General features: G+C 38.8%; 1 protein-coding gene across 3 annotated transcripts in view; it reads right to left on the bottom strand.

Annotated features, from left to right (window-relative positions):
• Positions 1–23,603, bottom strand: part of GABRB1 (gamma-aminobutyric acid type A receptor subunit beta1) — a 128,038-nt gene that overhangs the window by 3,034 nt on the left and 101,401 nt on the right. Inside the window, exons 6-9 of one of the 3 annotated variants that reach the window (XR_011095920.1) lie at positions 8,017–8,154; positions 7,765–7,917; positions 4,583–6,690; positions 1–4,472 (exon numbers count right to left, since the gene is read on the bottom strand). Coding sequence is in view for 1 of the 3 variants with exons in the window: in XM_068680265.1 (XP_068536366.1) it covers positions 6,440–6,690; positions 7,765–7,917; positions 8,017–8,154 (542 nt within the window). In the remaining 2 variants the exon portion in view is untranslated. Of the gene's footprint in view, positions 6,691–7,764; positions 7,918–8,016; positions 8,155–23,603 lie in introns of all 3 variants that reach the window. The other 2 variants (XR_011095919.1, XM_068680265.1) reach the window with 2 other exon arrangements.

Here is a 23,603-nt window from a genome sequence, read left to right as displayed (position 1 = left end):
GGAAGGAACGTGAATTAGGTAAGTTCCTCAGCCAGCCCAAGCTGTCTCCCAGATTGGCAGGTACCTTTTGGCTCTACAGTTGAGGTGCTTCTGGGATTGCAAGGATTGTTGCATCTTGTCGACGGAAGTGAAAAGATGCTGAATATGCTTTCCTGACTAGTATGAAATCAGCTATTAAATGTCTAAGTATCTTCCATCCTGACCCAGCTTCTTGGTGTGAGACCTTTCAACTCAGTTATTGCATTATCCATAAAGGAACACTTCTACTTTTATCTTTCACTTAAATCATGATCTTTATGAAACACTGAGGTTTAATATCTGGTGACCTGGCACCTTAAGCTTTCTTGTACTTGAGGTGACAATAAAACATTCCTGTCTCTGCCATCTTTATACAGTTTTGTACAGTTTTGTATAGCTGTGGGTTAGTTTTAAAAAGTTTTGTGATGACAGATTCATCCTATGAAGAACATGTAGGTACACATGCACTTTATCAGTTATTGTAAAAAGCTTGTGGTGAGAATTAATTTTGGAGAATTAATCTCTTGTAGGGAAGGAAATCCCTGCTCCCCACAGCATGCCATTAACTTTTTAATCTGCAGATAAATGATTCCATTTTACTAAGGGAAACCTTAAGTGCAGTTGCATTTTTTAAATATTGTTACCAGAAGTAGTTATTTCAAATATGTTTATTTGTGCTGTTAGGGCACTGTTTTAAAATACTCGAGTAAAGAACTAGAAACTGCAACTGGTATATACATATATATGTACACACACACAAAAACATTTTAATATCATTGCCCTTTTTCATGCATGAGTGTGATCACATATGAATGGCTGCATTACTTCAGAGAGTTTAATTTTTCACTTATCTTTAGGTTCCCAGCAGTTTGTAGTAAACTCTCTTTCAGAAGATGTTTCTGGTATTTCTAAGATGAATTCTGATTTTCCCATAAAGATTTCAAATTCCCAAATATTTAAACTTCCACTGTATCTTAAATGAGGGAGATACACACCAGGAAACAGACCTCTTACATGAAACTTTTAAGACTTTGACTTGAGGCTTACTATTAAAATTACCTTATGGCCTTATGCCTGCCCCAAATATACCACAGTTGATACCAAGGCTGTCTGTGTAAGCCTTCATACAAAAGATTAAAAAAAAATCACCAGTTGACAATATGTTGTCTAGTGAAGCACCAGTGCTATACCATACATTATTCACACTCTGGGCTTTACCTCTTTAGAAAGATATAGCAGAGTGAGGAATTGGTACAATAATCTACATCAGGTTTGAAATACATTCAAGGAAAATACCCAAGTAGAGCACACAGTGAAAATCCAGTCTCCAGGGCCTGCAGTGGAGGAAAGCTGGAAGCCAGTGAAAGCCTCCATTCCACCTGGCAGCATGCAAGATGTTTGTTCCCACTGCGGCTGAGAGAAAAGGATGTGTGATGACGACTGGCACATTTACACTGTGCCAGCCTAAGTATTTGCTAACTGAAAACAAAGACGTGACGGGACTGTTTGTACAGGAGCCTCTCAGGAGAGCAGAGGGGAAAAAAGCCTTCTAAAAGGAGTAATGGAGTCACCACAGACATAGAATTCACTTAGTGAGGTTTAGCAACTGATTCTTTACATACTGAAATGATCATTTGGTGGGAATGTCGCAGTTCCCACCTCTGTTTTAGTGGGAAAAGCTTAAATATTCTGAGTTAGAGAGGCCAGATGGTCACAGATAGGCATGGTGTTTGCCATGTTTACTTGAGATATGGGCTACCGAGGTTCTACTTTTTAGGTCAGGTCTTCTAATATGTGCAGAAGGAAGACCTAAGCTAGTGTTTCTTACTCTCCAGAGGACTGCTGTAGCTATGGGACTAATCATTGCCTGAAAATTCTGAAGTTTTCTGTGGAAAAAGTAAAGGTCTCAGATTATTAGTGGCCATATAGTGTCCTTATAAGGGCCTTATAGTGGCCTATCAGTACATTGAAAGGCCTACCAGAAAGCTGGAGAGGGACTCTTTGTCAGGGAGTGTAGTTCACAGGACAAGGGGTAGTGGTTATGAACTAAAAGAGGGTAGATTTAGGTTAGATATAAGGAAGAAATTTACTATAAGGGTAGTGAGGTACTGGAACAGGTTGCCCAGAGAAGCTGTGGATGTCCAATTCCTGAAAATGTTCCAGGCCAGGCTGGATGGGACTTTGGGCAACCTGATCTGGTGGGAGGTGTCCCTGCCCATGCTGGGGGGTTGGAACTGGGTGGGCTTTAAGGTCCCATCCAACCCAAACCATTCTGTGATTCTTTGATTTCTCTCCAAGTAAAATGAGATTAAAAAAACACAAACAAACAAACACAAAACACAGAAGTTTTGATGGGTCAACTTTTTCTTTTCAGTTTTACTGAATAACTCCTTGAGCTGTCTTTGATTGTATAATCTAATATTTAAACTAATTTACTTTACTGTTGTAATAGTAATAACAGTAGTGCAAGCATCATTAAGCAGTTATTATAGCTTCTCTTTTGTGAAGACAACTACATAACCGCTTACAATCTAAATTGATTCATAGGGATGTTTTTCAAATTAATATGTCCTGGCAGTTTATTACAAGCCAAGCAGCGTATGAGTTCCTAAGTTAAGTATTATGAATTATTCTATTATTTTTTAAAATGAGTTTTATTTAGATCATTTTAGGAGAGATGATTTATATACATCATGAAACAATTCAGTCTTTGAATTGCAGGCTTTGAAGAGCAAAGGGTCTTACAGTGACCTCTAATAAATTAGCTCAGAGAAGTATAAAAGTCCTTCTAATGTACTTGGATCAAATTCTCTGCTTATGCAACAAGAAGTTGGGCTAGTAGTCAAATAATAATTTGACTAATAGTTTCTGTGTCTTAAAAAACCCTTTCAGAATTTATTGAAGTTCACTCCAAAATGTTATTAATGCTTGTGCACCTGAAGAAGATCATGGGTGGGCTGAACCCAGGCTCTGTCTACTCCTTAGTTTTCTGTCCCACTGGCTGGTTGCTGGCTTTGGAATGGAGCACTTCAGCCTTCTTCTCAGGTAGGAAAGATGAGCCATAACAAACCCTGAGTAGTTTTTCCTTGCTTGGATATAACCCATTTATTCTTTCAAATACTGCCTTTATGTTCCTTAATGGAAACGTTCTTTCTTATACTGCTATCCTGGAATATTTTCAGTTTAGATAGATCATATCTTTTATCTTACACTTAAATTTTGCAAGGCATTGCTTGTTTCCTCAAGACTGTGCTGCATTAAGGAGTCTCAAGTTCTCTCCCTGTAAAACATAATGGCATCAAAAATCATGTAATTTTTGGCTTTTGAAAATGAAGTATCTGTGATGCTCAATCTTTGATGATTTAGCGCAGACATAGTTGGGTCTGCGTGGCTGAGTATGCTGAGTATGTGTTTAGAAACACAATGGTGGCATTTGTTGGCAAAAAAATGGTGGAGAAAGACTGTGCTGGAGACCCAAGGATAAAGTTACTGACCAGGAAAGAGATAAATCCTGCCCTAAATTTTATTATGTAAACTGGCCATTTCTGGGATGAAAACGGGATTTCTTGATTAACAGATATTCTTTTACCTGCAGTAAAAGTATCACAATCTCTTCAAAGAAACAGGTTATACTCAAGAGGGATAAACTTATTCAGGTGTGGATTTACATGAAGGCTGAGCTAGTTTTATGGTGGTGTGCTCCCTCCTTTTTTATCCTTCCACTACCACAGTGCTGGAAAATTATGCCTTCCTTGGATCCTCTGGTTGGTCTTTGTCTCTCCATCATGGATGTTTTTAGGTTCACAGAAGATTTGGAAGGAAGGTATGATGTTGTGCAGAATTAGAGGGCAAGAGACCTCTTGTCACCTGCCTTGTGATGTAATTTATGAGCTTCTAGATGGTTCATCCTCTTCCCCACTTACATTATGATTGCATCCTGTCTGTTTTCATGCTTGAGAGACACCTGTGTAATGATTATTCACATTAGATTTGTCTAGGGAAACAGAAGCTCTGCACATGTGGACCACCTGAATATTTTCTTAATGGATTGTTTGTTCTATTAATACATAACTATGGTGATTTCCTCAGTGACATCTTGTTTTGACAAATAGACGAGGACATATAAACATTTTTTTTTTTTTTTAATTTTATTCAGAGAAATAGAAATCTTGTTTGTTACATTGTTTTGTTTTTGTGTATTTATAGACTAGAAAGGCATAAATTGTGGAACTGAACAGGCCTTATTTTCACTTTCTTCAGTCTGTAGAGCAAAGAACAGCTATACATGAAGCAGTAGGATGGCATCAGTTTCCGTCTGGTCTTCTCTGTTTTAATATCACAGTCACTTTGCTGAGTGTTGCCCACATATCTAAAGTCTTGTTATCTGGTGAAGGAATTCAAACTCTTTTAGTTGGGAGGGCTGTAAGTCAGATGGAAATAAGAAATATCTTCACCTGGCACAAAAAGAGGAAGCACTGTTACATACATTCTTAGTTATAGGTCCCTGTATGCTTACGTGATTCCCTGTAAAGGGAATAAATCTCCTGTAGCTGCACATATTTACAGCTGCACTTCTTTTGAGTTCCAAAAAGCTTTTCCCTGCTTCAGTATAGACCATTGTAATATCAATGAAATGTCTCAAAAGAAGGGCTGGGAGCTGTCTTTTGCTAGAGATCACACAAGCTTACTGCATTGCTCTGTTCTGATCACATGCTTTCTGCCTGCTAAAGACAGAAATATACTGCTGTTGGACATCATCATTTCCATGCTGAGTAAAATGAATGCTCACAAGGTCACACACTGATGTGTCTCTAGTGAGATAACTAACTTCATTGATATCTCTGTTCAGCTGTCTCTATATGTATATGCATGTCTATATATATGTGTATACATATATCTAAAATCACAAACCTGCACTGTACAGACAGAAAGCATTCTACTCACTTTAAAAGTTCTCAGTATCAAAATGTAATTTCAATCTAAAGTGTGAACACTTACAAATCCTCATATAAAATAGGTGTTCTTTACATTTGCTGTCTGAAAAATGCTGGTGTTGTGCTCTAAAAAGCTCAAGTGTTCATAAATCTATTCCATCCCATTCTGCTTTCTTTGGGTAATCTTCACCAACATAACATTTAGACAAAGCTCTTTTATATGAGCTAGATCTTTTTGATATTGAATCAAACTAGCCAAATATGTAGGAAAAAGAGCTTACCTGCACTCCGGCTCTTTTATCCTGACCCTGGTGAGTGCACTGGGGCCCATATAGCCAAAGCTTCTGTCTTCATCATGCACCCCTGTTGTGCTTTTTCACTTATGCTGGATTAGCCCAAAAGCTGTGGAAGTAACTGGTCCTGGTATGTGGATTTTTTTTTTCCTTCCTTATTTTCCGCAGAATCAGACAGTATCTACACACAGCAATCCAAAATGGGGACAACAATCCATATCTCCTCTGCTTTGTGGAGGACAATACTTTGTGGGACCTCAGAGATTGCTGCAAGTCCGAGCTGAAATTGTGCATTCACTGTAATAAAGCATCTCCTATATATTGGGACAGGAGGCAAATGCAGGTAAAGACTTTTAATGGGCTCATGAGTTGACTGGGACTGAGAGCATGATGCACAGCAGTGGTGTGGCTGCTGGAACACAAGACATTTAGTTGGACACAGAACTCTAGCACTAATAAAACACCACGGTTTTGGAAATGCACTTCCTGGCATGTATGTGAAATTGCAACCATCCATCAAGTTAATGGCTTACCTGTTAAGGGTTTTATATGTTAGTCTTTTTCTTCAAGCTGAACAGAGAGCTCAAATACATTTTTGTCCAAAAGTTACCACTTCAGGCCACAACAGAACAGAATTTTAAGAGGTAGCCTGAATAAGATCCATCCAGATACTTGGATGGAATATATTGTATGAAAATAAAAAAAAACAGCAAAAATTCTTTGGGCTCATTAGGATGTATTTTCCACTAAGAATTTCTGAAAATTCAGTGGGGTGGGTTTCATTCAAAACTCACTGTAGCAACAGAATCTGTCTTTGCTTTCTATTTTTGGTGTGGTTTCTGTGTATAAAAGGAAACTTTATATTAAATATTTATTCTGTACCAACTTGTATAGAAAAGTCCAACTTTACAGTTGAAATGGTAAATGTTTAACTTCCTTGTACCCCTTTAATTTGTTCTGTGCTACAAATAAATGCTTCTTCTCAATAGCCATTTGCATATTCTGTAGTTTCCTACTCTGTTTTGAGTTGAAGACTGAAAAAACCTTCTGTAATCTCCTTAAAACATATTTTTTCTATAGACAATCTTAAATGATTTTTGCATATGCGTTCAAACTGTATTTCTCTCGATCATCATATTCATCAACATTGTTACAGCAGAAATAATGTTTGAAAAGTTAGTTTGAACATTTTACCTGGACTCTAGTTGTTTCCAGTCTGCTCTTCTCGCCTGTAGCATGTCCTGTCCTTTCTGCTGTCTTTTTTTGACGTTGGGGTCCTTTCCCAAAGAATATATAATTTACAAAGGCATACTCCAGTAAGGCCAGAAACACAAACACAAAGCATCCCATCAGGTAAATATCTATTGCCTTGACATAGGGAATCTTTGGCAAAGTCTCCCTGAGGTGGGTGCTGATGGTGGTCATGGTCAGCACAGTTGTGATCCCTGCAAGAGAGGTGGACGTTGAATAAACAGACAATGAAGAAGATAAGAGCATTGAAGATAAGATAACAGCATTGTTCTCCTACTACGCATTTCTGATGCTGATGGCTTAGTTATGTGATCAGGTCCTAAATACTTCTGGAACACTTCATTTACAGCAGTAGCCCTGCTTGACCCATAGAGTAGCTTGCATTGTCCTGGGGAACCAGGATAATTTGGAACCAGAAAAAGTTCCTGGGGAACTTTTGACTGAAAATGTAAAATAGAAAGGAAAAATTTGTGATAAAATAATGGTCTTTGGTGAAGAGAAGGTGATATTCTTGTGCCAAAGACCTTTTCCTGTTAAAAGGGTGCTCTGAATAAAACATTTCTACCTCGCTGTGTTAGCTATCTCTGTCTTTTTTGTTTTTGTTGCTTTTAGCTGGATGAAATTGTTTTTAATCTAATCACAGGCCATTAATGTATCTAGATAACACTGTGCACAGGCACGATGAGTTGAATTTACAGAGTGGTGAGTCAAAATAGTGGTGAGAAAAAATGACATAATTTGAAGAGGGTATCTGCCTTAAAGCACAATCAGTGGCAGAAGGTCTTGGTTCTTATGGTAAGTTGTAGGAAAGAACATGGTATGGGAAATAAGCAACCATATGTGTAAAACAGGATTATTTGGTGTACATTTTCACCATTGTCCGCAGGACCTTGTATATTCATTCAAGCCACCCATCCAGCTGAAGTCGACTCTTTTTAACATCAGTGAAATGTTGGGGCAGCACAGCATAGATAACTTTAGATATTTGAATTAGAACATTATGGTTCAGTTTGGAAGCAAACTGCTTTTGGCCTGGTCCAAAGACCACTACAGCAACTGGAAGTCAGTCAGGATCCCAAGCTAACTGCAGAGCCAAACATCAGACATAGGCAAGGTGACATCTACCTGTCTTCCCAACAGTGAAGACCCTGTGAGGCACAGCATCAGACCAGAGTTAATGCTTCTGAAATCAGCTGCATGGAATTGGCACTACTGTGTTCAAAGGCAGGAAGTATCCATATATTGGAGTGATTTTGAAAATAAGTTACCTAGAGCAACTCTGGCTGCAGAGGCATCATAATTGATCCAAAAAGATACCCATGACAGAATTGTGATCAATGTGGAAGGCATATAGGTCTGCAAAATGAAGTAGCCAATATTTCTCTTGAGCCGGAAGCTAAGTGATAATCGAGGATATGCTCCTGAAAGAAAGAAGGCATACAATGACTAATGCCTAAGAAAAGTTAGAGATTGATATCTCTGGGGTTGTGGGGGAGCTTTTTAAACTAGCTGCTGCTTACCTGTTGTAAACTCCACTCTCTTTGATACCATCTTGTAATCAACAATAGAAAATTGTGGGAGCTCAATGTTACTAACTCCGGTTACCGCAGACTCTCCTCCATTCCAATAAAATTCAATATCATCGGTTGTGTATCCATCTGAAACAGAGGCACAGTTTGGTTATTGATTTTTCTTTTTGTTTCATCACTTAGCTTAAATAGTTGCTGTTAAAGTGGAAGGAGCTGCTCTTGAATGCTGTTGAGTGAAATTTCTGCTATAGAGAAGCCACTTCCACTTCTCTGTGCCCAGGGGAAGCTTCTTAGTGCAGAAAGTAAGAAAGGAGAAAATAAGGGCAGAATTTAAGATTAAAGATCAATTTTTAGGTAGCTATAATAATACTGTTTTTAGTTCAGGCTTGAGTTGTTCAGTTAACTAATAGACTGACAACATTAGGGAAACTTTTAAACTGGTTAGGAGGAGCTCTGGCATTAAAATCAGGCTCTGTGCACAGATTTGTTTTTGATTTCCTGTGCAGCCTGTGACAAAATACAGAGTTTGGATCCAGCAGAGGCAAAGAGGATTCCAGAAGAATTCAGGAGCCTGTACGACAATCTGACACCGTCTGGCTGAGCTGTAGTTACCCCTTTGATATTCATAGTGTTTTATATTTTATTTAGACCACACTGTTATTGATCTTCTTACGGATCTATTGATCTTTTATTTATCTTCTTATCATAGAAATATTTCCTATCTACTTTAAAACTAGTGTGTTTTTTCTTCTTTCTTTTAATAGTGATGTTAATTATTTTTCACAAAATTAAAAATTAATCTGCCATTTTACCATTGGGAATGTAAACATTATTGTTAGCATTTTCAAATAAATTTTTAATTAAGCTCAAAAGTGGTTGAATTTCAAAATCTCACAATTGATGTTATTTTTGAACTAATGCTTAAACTGCTTCCAGTTTATTGCATTTTACTACTTTCTCCAGATGCCCACTGAAAGAGCGAACATCTCATCCAATTTTAGACTTTTCCTCCAGGCGTGAGAGTTAAATCACAGGTTTAAATCATGTAACACAGATCAAATAGAAACATGAGTTTGAACTCAGATCTTTAGAAAACTGGACAATGGTTTTGCCACTGAACAAACCACAGCATCAGAAGCCTCTGCAGAGCTAGGAATTTTCATTCTATATGCACTGATGATGAATTTTCTAGCTAGGGAAATTAGACTTGAGATGTCTGTTCCTATGATAGTGCTTGGTAATAGGCTCATCTCAGGAAGGCTGACCACATGCAAAATGGATCTGCAGGTCCCCTGGGGGCAGTCGGAGAAGCTCTCAAAGCATGCCACTGGGCTTGAGAGACCACTTAGAAATTCTGCAGTTATTGAACGGATATCTTTTGATGCAAACATGCAGTGACGGATTGAACAAGGTCAAGTGTTCACATCTTATTTGTGAACTGTGCCATGGTTTGCTAACTGTCTGAATTGCTGCTGAAACCGTACTAACCTGTGTAATATGGATCATTGCTGTTTGCTTAAACTTCTGTGCTTCCCATTACTTATACCAATTGATTTGAAATAACCCATCTCAGGGGTGTCACGCAGGGTGCTCTGCCTGGCTGGTTTTCATTGCTTTCAGGTAGAAGCCCAGGAGCTTCTCATCGAAAAAGGTCGAGACAGCTGCTTGGTGGTGGGGCTTCAGCAACTGCTTTAAAGGCATGGCACACAGACATGGAGCCAACATTAGCCACACGTGTGGTGTAATACCAAAGGGCTGAAGCAGAAAATGTGTTGTCTGTTTATAAAGTCAGGGAAATTTTAACTTAATTTTCATGCAAAATAAATTTGAAAAAATGTATGATAAAAATCTCTTGAATATTCCCCTCTTTTTTAGAAAGATGCAACACAATAGAAGAAAACGTAAGCTGTTATCTCATACTGAGAGCATATTGATTATCTGTCAGCTTGGTACCACACAGACATCTGCTATGTGAGGTACCAGTTGCAGTTATCGCTTTGTTTTTAGGGGCTGGTACTAGAAAGAAGAAAGGTGCGGGCACTACCCAAAAGTTTCATGAGTGCTTGATGCAAAGTGAACCAGGGGAAGGTTCAGATGTGAGAATCAGGGGTTCTGCTTCAGGGTGTGGAAGATAATGATGAGCTTGCTTCTTCTGTGCCATCAGCTGTGGCCTGTTCCACACCCCTCCCTCCAATTTTGCCTCAATTCTGCCTTTTCCTCAGCCAGTGCAGCCATATCCTGATAACGAGAAAGAGCTGATGATGGTTTTTATCCAGGAGCATTCACGTTTCTTAACTCTGCTTTTAGACGAGTAATCTAGCAGGAACACTGCCTGTGGTGTTGAACAGATAGCACAGCACACTCAGGATTTCCTTGGCAGTCCTTGCAGAGATTTGGGGGCTGGATTCCCACGCGGGGGCGCCCACGCACCGCGGAGCGCTACCTTGGTCCTGCTCCCTCCCTCGCAAAATTGCTACGTGATTGCCAAGATTTATTATTATTATTATTATTATTAAAGCTTATTTGATATGTGTAAGCCTTTGTTTGCTCCCTAGATTCTTTCCCAGCTTTAAAACCATTAAAATGTGTTTTATTGCTCAGTTCCAGACATTAAACTTCTGCTTCCTAGAAAATAATGTCTAGGAATGGTAATACAGTCCTTGATCTGGCAACATTTCATTTTGTTTGCTCCTGGACCCGCAGCTGAAAGCTGAAGGGAATACACTTAAGCGGAAGTGCCACAGGTCTAGAATATAACTGGATTAAAACATGGCAAGAACTGGTTATGTATACATGTAAATCTTGCTGTTCACAGAAAATATGCTTTAGAAATGTGATATCGCAGAGGTTAACAGTGTATTAGATGTTAACAGTGTATTAGATGTTAATGTCACCAGGCTGCTTTATTTTCCACTGCATTTTTTTCTTGCAATATGAAGTACCTCTGGGATAAACAAAGATTCATGTTACATTAACTTCACAAACAAAATCATGGTTCCATACCTAGGACCTATTCTACAGAGATGTACAAATGGAGACCCCCTTTTTTTTTTTTTTCTGTGCTTCTTCATGGTAGGCAGCTCCAAACACCAAGCAAAAGGATCTCTTCCTTAGAGATCTGAGTCTAAATAGGGCATTTCAAAAGAGTATTTCTAGTCTGTGTGCCCTGAACCATTCAACCACATGTAAGGACATGGGGCTGGAGTTCGACTTTTTTCTACTGGCTCATCTCTTTCCTAACGACATCAAGTTGAATGTGGTTGCTAAATGTGTTTTTACATTTTTCTTGTTTCATATAGTTACTATTCTTCTGACAGCATTTATGATGATAAAACTTTTTTTTTCTTCTTTTTTTTTTTTTTTCTTTTTTTTTCTGCACACCACAGAGATGATCCATACAGTGGTAAATTGATGGTTTCAGCTGAAGTCCAGTGTGGGACTGGGGCACCATAAAGCCAAACATCTGATTGGAGCAGTTAACATTAAAGTGGTAAAATTGCTTGAAATGGTTCCCTGTCACTGTGTTAGCGTGGGTTTATATCTATAAATGACTTATTTCTTTATTTATTTTCAGTGAGGAATACAGGCTGACCAAAGGAAAGCAGCCTTTTACTTTCTATAGTCAGATGGCAGATTGTAATGTGGGATATGAGTCAGAATTTAGCCTAAGCAATATTGACCCAAATGAATACTTGGTTAGATTGCTGCAGTATAACAAATTGTCAGTTATTTAAGAAGGTTTCTCAAATAAAAATAAATCTAACATATGGGGGAATCTGTTCTATCCCAGTTGGAGACATCATTTCCTATCCATTAGAAGCAAAAAAATAAATGTTATTACTGCACAAAGTCACTCTTGCAGCATTCTAATCTAGTTCAGGGAGTGAATTATAACCTTGCCTTACTTTGCAAACACCTTTAGTACCAGTTTATTTTTCCTTGTTATCTTGTTTTGCTCCTTTAACTTTTACATCTCATTTGCCACTGAGACCTGATACGAGGTTGGAAGTCCTTTGGGAGAGGAAGTGTTTGTTTTTGCTTAATATCTCTTTAATGGCTAACACAGCAGGACTTCTCGGTATTACTGTAGTCTCAATAAATGGAAACATTTCAGAGCCTCTTGAAGGTTTGTGAAAGAGTCATATGAGTAATGAGACTTGTACTAAAAATGCCTTACCAGTTTATTTGTCTCCTGGATTATGTCAGTGATGTCAGAGGACCTACTGAGTCTAAAATAAAGATAATACTGTTCGCAATCACAAAAACACTATAATATGCTTTATCTAGTATGGCTTTTGTGTGTAAAAGTACCTCTTACAAGGCATACTGGTATTTTTATTTTATTTTTTTTTCCTGTTCACTAGTAATAATTTAATTCTTATTAGCGATAAACAAGCAAATCAAGGAATTATTAGGAAAAAATAAGCAAAATTCTTTAAACTTTCATATGCTTTCCAATCCATGTTGTGGTATATCTTGACTATTACACATAGTTTTCTTTCTCCAAAATAGGTGTACTAAATTGGCTGCAAAGAAGGGCCACTGAGATGATTAAGGACAGACTTGATTCCACTGAAGGCAAAACTGGCTCAGGCATGATTCATCAGCCTGATGTATGAAGGGACTGAGGGAATGTTATGACAACAGTCTATGAGATCACAAATTAGCATGATGAACTTGAATAGGAAATGATTATTCACAATCTCTTACACTTCCAGATCAAGAAGGCAATAAATGGCATTGCCTAGTGGTTGGTTTGAAAGAACTGAAGGGAAATGTAATATGCAGATAAACTGCAGAACTCTTTGCAGAAGGTGATGTGATGTCAAAAGTTTATGCTTGTTCAGAAGTTATAATATTACTCACAAAATAAAAATATGTCAGTTTTTTAAACATAATACTATTTCTGACTTCAGTGCCAGAGATATAACTTTGGATTTGAGGCATTTTGATGACTTGTCTCAAAACTAGCAGCAATGTTATTGCTCTTCAAACTTCTTAAATGAAGCACGCATGCAGTAAGTGCTCAGTTAACAACTGAGCAGTGTCTACTTGTGCAGATGGGATATTTGTGTAATTGCAAAGATGCCTAACTGCTATTTACAAATCAGTCCTGGTAAGTATAGCCTTCACACATTAGTTTCTACACACTTTTAGCCAGTTTCTCAGTTTATAATCTAAATCCAAAGTGTGGTCTTTTGAAATGGAGCTTTAGGGACTCTGGTAGTTATGCTGATGACCTGTTTGTTTATCTGCTTCTGTGTTTCTTGCTCCCTGGCCTAAATCCTATTCTGCTGTGAGGCTGAAACCAGCAAACTTCTTAATTCTTAGTGTTCTTGTCTGAAGACTAGACAGCAATCGATAAAGGCTGAAGCTAGTCATGCAGAGATGAACTCCTCTTGCCCTCCATCCACATGGACTTCTGCTGGTAACGCAATAGCCCTGTGAGTGTGGCACTCAGAAGAAAGAGTTTGTTTCTTTCTCATGTTAGGTGTCAGAAATCCCAGCCTTTTCCCCTTTATTTCTTTCTGAGATGCCTTTTTCCTGAATCTGTTTTGAGTTTTCACCTTCCTCCTTTCTTCTTCTCCTTTGAAATGGACACTTAAACAAGATACCAGCTACATCTCAATCTGCAAAAAGTTGAACCAAAGCTCCTGACCCCTTTTGGTGAGGCTAATTTACTTTTTTTTTTCTTTTTTCTTTTTTCTCTTACTGTTTACTGTTTATCTTTTACCATTTAACCCTCCCTGGTTTGATGAGAAGGAAAAAAAAAACAAAACACATATATGGGATCATCAAAATGCCACCACAAATTGGTTTGACTCCAATCCTGGCAGTACCAACTGGAAGCTCCTGACTCTTGACAGGTGACATCAGTGTGTTGAGAGAGAATGACCTCTCCTAAGAACCCAGTGTTGCAGTCCTTCACCTCTTGTGTGATTTCAAAAGGCTTCCACTCCATCATGATAACCAGATGAAGGTAACCTGCTTTCAGTGTTGTCAGGAGCTAATTTAGTGTAGAGATTTTTTCTGATGCAAATCACTCTTTTAATCCCTTACTTTGCTACCCTTTCTTTCTTTCTCATCTGGAACAGCTATGCAATGCATAGCTATGCCAGTCTGAGCTATAATCCTGGAAGTTTTTTTCTGACTTGAGTTGCTTGACAAAGTTAAAAAGAGAACAATAATATATATAAGCATATTATGTAAGCATTAGTAACAGAGGTCCAGCTGTTTAGCATTCAATTAATTTAGTTCAGTCAATATTGCATGGTACATAGTTTTGTCTGCTTGTATTGTAAGCACATCTTGCCCTTGAGCACTTATTTCATTTGACTAATTAAGATCTACTTCTAAGTGCTCCCATTTTGTTGCCAGGCAGATTCTCCCAAATTTAGGTACAGCTGTTGTGCTCTGTGAAGAAACCATTTGAAGTCCAGGTCCATCTGTTTTGTTCTCCATTGTGTCAGGCCAAAACCTGTGCTTGCTGAAGGCAGCAGAGCCTCTGACTTTATATGAATCAAGACACTGCATGGTTCATGCAAGTACACCTTATCTTTCTGTGCAATATTTTTTGCCCCCTGGATGTGGAAGTGAAATCCTTTTAAAAATTTTAATTACATAATTCAGTTGCTTAATTTTTTTCAGAGAGGTAAATACTGAGGCAAGTACTAGGCCAGTGAACTTGTTTATTTTTTTAGATAAACTGTGCGAATGAAGTAATCCTAGTGGTCTTGCTTGGTGTTCTGTCTATCTAAGATGCTGAATTTTCAGTTCACGAACAACTGTACAAAAAACTAAGGTAATGTTGAGCTACGTGAAAATTTTCCTTCAGCAAAAATTAAAAATGAGTAAAAAAAACTTTCCTAAATAAAATTAGTTTCAAATAAAAATTCCAGCTATTTTGACTTTTGAAAATGAATTTTTTTTAAATGAAAAAAATATAAAATGCATATGTGTTATACTTTTTGCATGTATTATACTTTTTCTGCATGCATATCTCAGGAAAACTTTTGCACACTACTGAATTGATACTTCACTGGGGAAAAAGCCTGGCCTGAAAAACACTCTGCTGTTCTTTGCGATGTTGCTACAAGACCATGAAACGAAATGTAGATTGATTTGACAGTTGTTTTAAAACTTTTTCATGCATCTACTTTACCTTTGTAACCATAGGTAAATACTAAATCTGTATTGACAAGTATGGAGTAAGAAAGTCCTACAAAGAAACAAAAGTTAAGGAAAAGTACACCTAGATGTGTTCTTGGTAAATAGATTTATGGTTGTAACAGGAAAAAAGAAAAGAAATTTCAGACTGAATTCTGGTCTTCTACAGAAATGAATCCCATTGCTTATGAAGCATATATGACACAGAATCACACACAGAATCACACAGAATTTCTAGGTTGGAAGAGACCTCAAGATCATCGAGTCCAGCCTCTGACCTAACACTAACAGTCCCCACTAAACCATATCCCTAAGCTCTACATCTAAACGTCTTTTAAAGACTTCCAGGGATGGTGACTCCACCACTTCCCTGGGCAGCCTGTTCCAATGTCTAACAACCCTTTCGGTAAAGAAGTTCTTCCTAACATCTAACCTAAAACTCCCCTGGCGCAACTTAAGCCCATTCCCCCTCGTCCTGTCACCAGGCACGTGGGAGAACAGGCCAACCCCCACCTCACTACAGGCTCCTTTAAGGTATCTGTAGAGAGCGATAAGGTCACCCCTGAGCCTCCTCTTCTCCAGGCTGAACAAGCCCAGCTCCCTCAGCCGCTGTACCTCCACTAAAGCATGAAGATAAGTCTGCATCATTTCAAACACCATGGCACATATTGCAGTTCACAGCAGGGCTAACAAGTGCAGGTTACCAACATTTTTGGGACTTCCTGTGTTGCAGAGACTGAATTTGTGCTAGCAATGATTGGTAGAAAAATAGCAAATTTATAGTACAGGATAACAAAATTCTGCTACTGCTAAGAAAATATGCACAAAGCATACGCTACTTTTCATCAATAGATTAAGTATGATACAAAACTAACCCATCTTTATTTTGTAGGGAGACTCGAAGTGCAGAAGGAATATAGCATACTTTACTGATGTATTATGTTCATTTCACCTCAATAAACAAACAAATAATTAAAAAAAAAAAAAAAGAAAAAGGGAATAGTAAGACAAAGGAGACAGGGTTATGTAGAGAAATGTTAGGTGTTACTAGCCTGATATGTCTGGACAGCCTGGATCAATAATCAGAACTAACAAAATCTATGTTCCCCAGGACAAAAAGCAGACTGGATTCAGGAGGAGAGTACAGGAGGTGAGTGGCTTCATCTGATGATTGTAAGTAGAGGAGCAGACTCTCTTTTAGGTGGGTTGTATACAAAATCTGTTTGGTATCTGCATTTTTTTTGTGGAGGCAGATGTGCAGCACATACTCGTTAGTGGACTAATAGGGGGTGATGACAGAGGGGCAAGCTCTCCATAGAGAGGGAAGGTCCAAGGTCTAGCAATCAAAGGACACTGGATAATTTTTTGTGTGCTTAATCTTGTTGATACAAATTCCAGCCCACAGTGTGTGGAATATTTGAATTAAGGGTTCTGTTGCTTTGACCCTAAATGTGAATTCAAATAAGGCTGTCATGCTCTGTGTGGTTTGGATTAGAAATGGTAATATGTTAAATAACCGTGTGTTTTCTCAGGAAGAGCTCTCCATAGGTAATTTACTGTTCAGAGGCACTTACAGAATACAAATGAATAAGAATAGAGAAAGATTGCTGAAGAGATTAGCCATATATTCTGAGTTAAAACTTAGTCATTGATGGTATTAACAAAAATTGCATCCCACCAGTGGGAATAGATATGCTGGGTAACAATTCAACAGCCTTTAGGTGCTGCTTCATTAGCCTGTATCTATACTTAGAATAATTGAGCAGCCTTTCTGTTTTCCCTGGCCATCAGCACTATGGATAAGCAGACCTGATCCTGGCATCCAGTGTCTTGTATGAAATGAATTTTTTCTTAGCTCCATTCCACCTACAAGTTAATGGGCAGGTTTTTTATTGTACAAAACAGCCTTGCACTTTGGTGTTAACAGATATTCACAAGACTGAGTTACAGAAATGTATTCCCAGTGTAGCCAGGGAGATTGGATTTGTGATTGGGAAAAACGTAGTGCTGCTATTTGTAAGGATGAATTGTAGGCTGCCAATCACCAGAAAACATGAATTCAATGAAAAATAATGTAACCATGAATGAGCTCTTCAAACAAAACTGAAATGCTTAATGTTTTCTTCCTGAAGTTTCCCACACATGGTGGTTTGCTCGTAATGAGCAATGTTTCTTTGAGCAGTCTACTTTTGCATGCCATGTTTGTTACTTGACATTTATGCAGAAGATGAATCTGCATCAGCTAAAGCTGTTAGAAGTGGTAGCAGAAAACTAATGGAGGAATATTTAAGAATTTTATCTGATGGACTCAGTTATGCTTTCAGTTCCGCAATTTGGTTCCTGATGAGTGGAGGTCTGGTACATGAAAGTACGGCCCAATTAGTAATTAACTACTTTGTGCTCATGCTCCTCCAGGTTGGGTAAGCAGTCTTTCAGCATAGCGACTTGAAGCACTGTGTTTTGCTTATTTGTATTATTGCAGTGTCAAGGAGCCATAGGTGAAGATCAAGACAGACTGTACTGGCACTGAACAGAGAATTTCTTGAGATTTATTACATCTGTAAACTCAGATGCGTTTGGGGAAAGAATTCATTCTCACGAATTGAAGTGAATCCATGAGTACCAGAATCTCCCAATTTGTGCTGGGTTTTATTTTATGCAGCAATTCACACCTTGGCAGAGGACAAATAAATTCATAAACCGTACTTAGGGCTGTAATATCCTAGCACAACTGCGTTATCTCAAAGCACAATATGCCAGCTCTGCAAAAGATGTGATATGACTGGGTTTGGAGATTATTTTTGCTGCTTCTCTGACTACAGAAATACAGACTCGTGTACAAGCACAGCTGTTTCCTGAGAAATCCATCCCTCCTCTAAATGAGACCCTATTTTTGAAAAGTGACCCCATCTTGGCTCTCTCTGGTCAGTGGGGGACAGCCTGGTCCCATCAGTGGCTCTGAGGCTGCTAAGAAGGGGCAGAAATGTGCAGAACACTCACTGTAATTGACTCAGTGTGCAACAGAAGAGGGCTTCAGATACACTGGGTAGGTGACTAGCTTGGCTAATTTCATGTGCTCATGCAAGTACTGGGTGTCAAGTGTTTGCTACCAAAGTCTATGGATCTGTATAGCTATCCATCCTTTTGAAAATAAAAAGGGAAAGATATCTAAACTACACTGTCAGCACCCTAGTAACTTCTAAATTTGCGTGCAGTGTACAGATGCACGGTGAAAGTGAAATGACTAGTTTCTAACCCTCTAGGGAAAGAAATACTTCCAAAGTGTGTGAACAGAGCAGTCTCCATTGCTTAATACTACTGTACTATGAAGAATGGATTATTTTGACTTCAGTTATGAAGGGTAAGCAATGACTGAAACAGCCAAAACAAAACAACAAAACCAACAACAAAAAATTAAATTTTTGGTGCAAATAAACAATACAAAATCCCATTTGTGTTCAGCATCAATACCAACAAGGTATTTGTGAATCTGCCTCTCAGAATTTCTGGAAAAAACAAAACAAAACAAAACAAAACTAAAACAGCAACAACTTGGTCAGCTCCACAAGCTCTTTGCTGTGCTGGGCTTTCTGTCTCCACTGGTGTTTAATGCTGTGGGTGCTCATGCTGTAACTTTAAAGCCACTCCTGTTTTTTTGCCAGTGCATTCTATGCAACTTTGAAGGACAGCATTTCAGCTATGTTAGAAAATAATGCATATTTACAAATTGCTGTGTATGTGCAGGGCCTCCATGGGCAATTGTTCAGCAGTGAACGGACAGAGATACAAGCTCAGCCTGTGTATCCTGCAAAGGATACACAGAGGGACTCAGGACATGTAATCTAAATGTATTTAGAGATGATTACAGTGTGTTTTGAGTTGCTAAATGTGTTCTTCCCAAGGGAGTGGTCGATTTGTTGTTCCACTGGGCAATACCAGCAGCACAAACATGCTGAATTCCTTGCAACTTTTGCAGGGATGTTTCCTATACACTATCTTCCTTGGTTTATGAGCATGCTGTGATAAAATATGTTTAACTGTTCTTTTGCAAGGGTTTGTGGGAGCTAGTTGCTTGAATATGGCATTTGAACCATGACAAAACCCTTGTGAAATGTGGCATTTTGTGCATGTTATGTAGCAGGAAGCAATGTGGGTGCAAAAGCAGCATGGATTATATGTAAACTGATGGAGGCACACATGCACAAAGGTTACTGCTGTGAATGGGATGAAACGCAAAGATCTTTGTATCTCATAGCAGGCAGATTAAGCCAGAGAGAGGCTGGCAGAATTGCCCACTTAGTAAGATTGCTCCTACAAATGCCTACAAGAGTGATTTCTGTAACATGTGCCCAATTAGCAAGTCAGAACCTATCCTCCCGCTATTTTTGCTTGCAGAAGGTTGTCGCAAAATTAATTATGTCAATTTTAATTTTAAAATGTGCACATCAAAACCAGGGAGATTAATGTTTGAAAGATTTAATAAATGGCTAGATTTTGTTCAATTGTAACTCCCTTCTTTTGTTTCACCTTTCCTGTATTTCATATTTAGCATACTTTTTGTGCTGCCTTCCTTGAGGCTGTATGTATTGTGTAACTGCTGTAAACCCACTTCTAAGCACCAACTGACCAGTTTTAGCTCTCTCTTAGGTCTGTTTTCTGTTATTCTGATTATATTGAGACAATTTGAATTCTGTATCAATTATTAACTGTTCCACTTCCTTGTTGCTTTTTTTTCTATTTTTCCCTATGGCCTTAGGTCTCAGCAAAACATGGGGGGCTGGTCTTGAGCATGTGCAGAAAAGCCATTCATGCAATTGACATGTCAATACCTGTCAGCACTATAAATAATTCAGTTTATTAGTGGCTCTATTACTTCCAATCTGATGAGGCAGAGGGTGATCTGGTGTAGCAAGAATATCTACTTCAGTTATGGAACAGCCTGCAACAGCCACCAGGACTTTGAGCTCCTTTTCTTGGGAGTTGGTTTTAAGATGAGGTTTTAAGATGAGGCTTTTAAGATGAGTTCCTCACCTTTCTTGGTGTAAAAGGAGGTGGGAGAGAAGCGAATAAAGGTATCTCAGTCTGTGTGGGCTTTGGGAAAGGTGTTGCTAGCACCTACTTCCTCTCAGAGGGGCTGGGGAGCTGCTGCTAGACAAAGGTAGAAGATGTGGGGGGACAGCTAGTAAGTGCACTTGTTCCTAGATAATTCACTGACAGGAAAAGTCAACAATGGGCTTATGTGTGCAATGTACATATAAATACTTTGCCATTGGTGTGGATGGTATTTTTCATCTGTACTGTTGTCACTGATTCAGGTATCTAGTTAAGCTTCACAAACATTTGTATCAAATAAATGAAGAGAGAAAAAGTAATGGCAACTCCTTAAGCCAGCTTTGACAAAAAAGTGAAGTTTCTGTAAAATTGTACTCTGTACAGACCAGAAAAAAGAGCATGTTCATGCATGTAGCTGAGGTGGTGAGTCTGTTAAAATCATACTTCAGGTCTGACTAAGTAAATATAGAAGTCTGAACACTTGGAAGTGTCAGTGCTTACTGGCAATGATTTTCTAATGGTTGTGAAATGGCATATCCTTCTGTGTGGCACTTGCATCTAACTTCAAATGCACACTAGATTTAAGTATAATCTGAGAAAATCTGAAAGATGTGAATGGTTTGATTCATCCAATTGATTTTTTGTTTTCTCCTTACTCTGGAACAGTGCTGTACCAAAGCATGTATCAAGTTTCATTCTTAGCTGGACACACCTATCTCAGAGTAGCATGCTTCATATGTAATTTGGCATTCCTGTCTCTCCTGCAGCATTTGGGGTGAGAGGCTTGTGCCTCTCTCATCTTGGATGAAGGAGCAGGGTCCCAGAGCTCTAAATATGTACGGCAGACAGAGGGACTTGACTCCCATCTTCCAGCATGACATCTTTGAATTTAGATTTCCTCTTGCTCTTGCATACATGGTTTATTTTCTTTTGGTAACTGGTCCCAGGAGTCCTTAGTACTTAGATTACATTTCTTCCAAAATAAATAAAACAAACAAAACAAACAAAACCCCCAAACTAACAAACCCAAACAAACCAAATTTTGACTAAATTTTAGCATGCAAAACTCGATGATAGCCTTTGCTCCAGTTTCTAAAGATGCCAGATTTGCAGTGATATTGATGGGCTAAGTGACTTTAGAGACAGTTCTTAGAAAGATGAGTGGGTAGAAACTTTTCTGGCTTTTGCATTCAGAAACTTAATCTTAAAAATATGCCACTGTTTGATTGGCCTGAGTTTCTGGAAAGATGTCTCACTCTTTGTACACCATAGTACAGTCTCTGTCTCTCATATTACACTATTTGAACTTAATTTTAGGATGGCTTGGTATTTTAGAGCAGCTAAAGGTATTGGCCAGAAGCAGATGAGTGCTCTCATTCTCAGCTCTATGCTGTAATAAACAGAGACCAGTCAAAGGGGAGAAAATGAGTGTTTTTTTTTTTTTTTTTTTTTTTTTTCCTGTAGGGCTGGCAGGGCCCGTGGGAAGTGGCACATGCTGGGGCATGGGGTTGTGGCTGACACGTGTCATGGAGGATCAGGGGGAGTCTGACAAGTGAGTGAATGAGAGGAGCTCTTCATTTATGGATGTGACAGAACCTAAGTTTCTGTGGGGAATGGGAGTTGCCCTCATTAAATGTCAGAAAGATTTAATGTTTTGGAAAAGGCATAGAGATGAGTTTCCTTCCAGCTTTGTTGTTAATTGAGAAGGAGACTTGTGACTTGTTTTTTAGCATACTCTGAGCAACCAAATCCTCCATAGCACCCATGGCTGCCTGAGGACCAATGGCTGAGAGCAAGGTGCAGAGTAAATGATGGCAAACCAAATGCACCTGTTAGATCCTAGGAATCCATGAAAACAAACAAACAAACAAACAAACAAACAAAAAACAACCAACCAACAAACAAACAAAAAACCAAACAGTTTTCCACTGACTTTCACCAGCACAAAGATGAGGCTGGGCAGGTTGGAGGAGAGCACCTGCTCTGTCCCAGCTGCTGCCCTCTGGCTCAAGCAGAGTGCCTTGGGAAGGGGAAATCATGCCTTTTCTGGAAGTGATATGATATGCCTGGTGAGAAGAAGCAGGGTGAGACCAGATCTTTTTTTTTTTTTTTCTCGATACTTTAGGGAGAAGACACCAGTGGACCCATCTCAAAGTTCCCGCTGCCTCAGGTACCATATTCATCAGGCACACTCATATTCATCAGTGAATTTTTATTGTCAGGCATGAAAATATTACTAGATATCTGTTGCCTGCAGGCAGGTAATGGAAAAGCTCTCTGGGAAAGCTTGGATTTAAGACAGGTTTTTCATCTCTAATAAAAATAGACCTTTTTGTTTGAGGTGTAGGTTCTTACATCCTTGGTAGTTCAAATGCAATCATACTCTGGATCAATGCAGTCTTGTCTCAAGCAGGGAGCTGTGATAAATCTGTTCAAATCTCATCCTGTCAGACCTCTCTGTGCCAACAGAGGTGATAATGAATGTTTAGGTATGAACACAGTTGTTGTTTCTTCTTGCAATAAACCATCTAGAGGTTTAAGTGAAATATTTTATTGATTGACTGCAATACCACTGTGAGCTTGTTGCTCTTTCATGTAAGCATTACGTATATTTAGTATTATGTCTGTTTTTATATGAACCAAAGACAGCCATAAAGACAATGGAGTCAAAATGAAATTGTCATTTTCTATGCTGTAACTGACTAAATAAATCTCCCACTTTCCCCCAACTTGGTCTTTTCAGGCTTCTCTGGGCTTGTTCACTTCTCCCACACAAGTGATGTGGTTACTAGGAGAGTGCTACTGACAAGGCATGCTTCAGTGTTGCAATGTAGATTCCTGAATCATGCTGCAGCATTACTGTTGTCATAGAGACACAGATTTTTAAGGCCAAAGGGAGAGTTCTGCTAATCTGCTCAGACCTCTTGTAAAACACATAGCAGATTGCCAGCAAGTAAATAATTTTGCCAAGCTGGAGCACAGCCTGGCTTTCTCTCTCCTGTGACAGTGAAACATGCTTCACTTGAGATTGGGAAATGCTGGAAGGCATACCCAAATGGGATCTGATTTATTGTTAGAGTGGTGCTGTCTGCACATCATTTTTCCTGCTGAGTGAAAGCCAGATGCAGGCTTAGACCACAAGGTCATGGCGTGACTGTGATACTTGCAACTTCAAAGAGACAAAAAGTATTAGAGTAATAACAGTATCCCATCCTAGGTGCTGCAGTGAGGTCAGCACTTGTGTTATAATGAAGGATGCTAGAGTGAGGTGGCTATGTGCTGTCAAAAGTCTCTGCCAGACCAGCTCTGTCTGACACAGCTGCAGCAGCTTGATACGTACAGGAGTAGCCCTTGCCACA

The sequence above is a fragment of the Anas acuta genome, chromosome 4 (genome assembly GCF_963932015.1).
Source record: "Anas acuta chromosome 4, bAnaAcu1.1, whole genome shotgun sequence".
Lineage (NCBI taxonomy): Eukaryota > Metazoa > Chordata > Aves > Anseriformes > Anatidae > Anas > Anas acuta.
The sequence above is the reverse complement of the archived record's forward strand: the minus strand, read 5'-3'. Positions and strand labels throughout refer to the sequence as shown.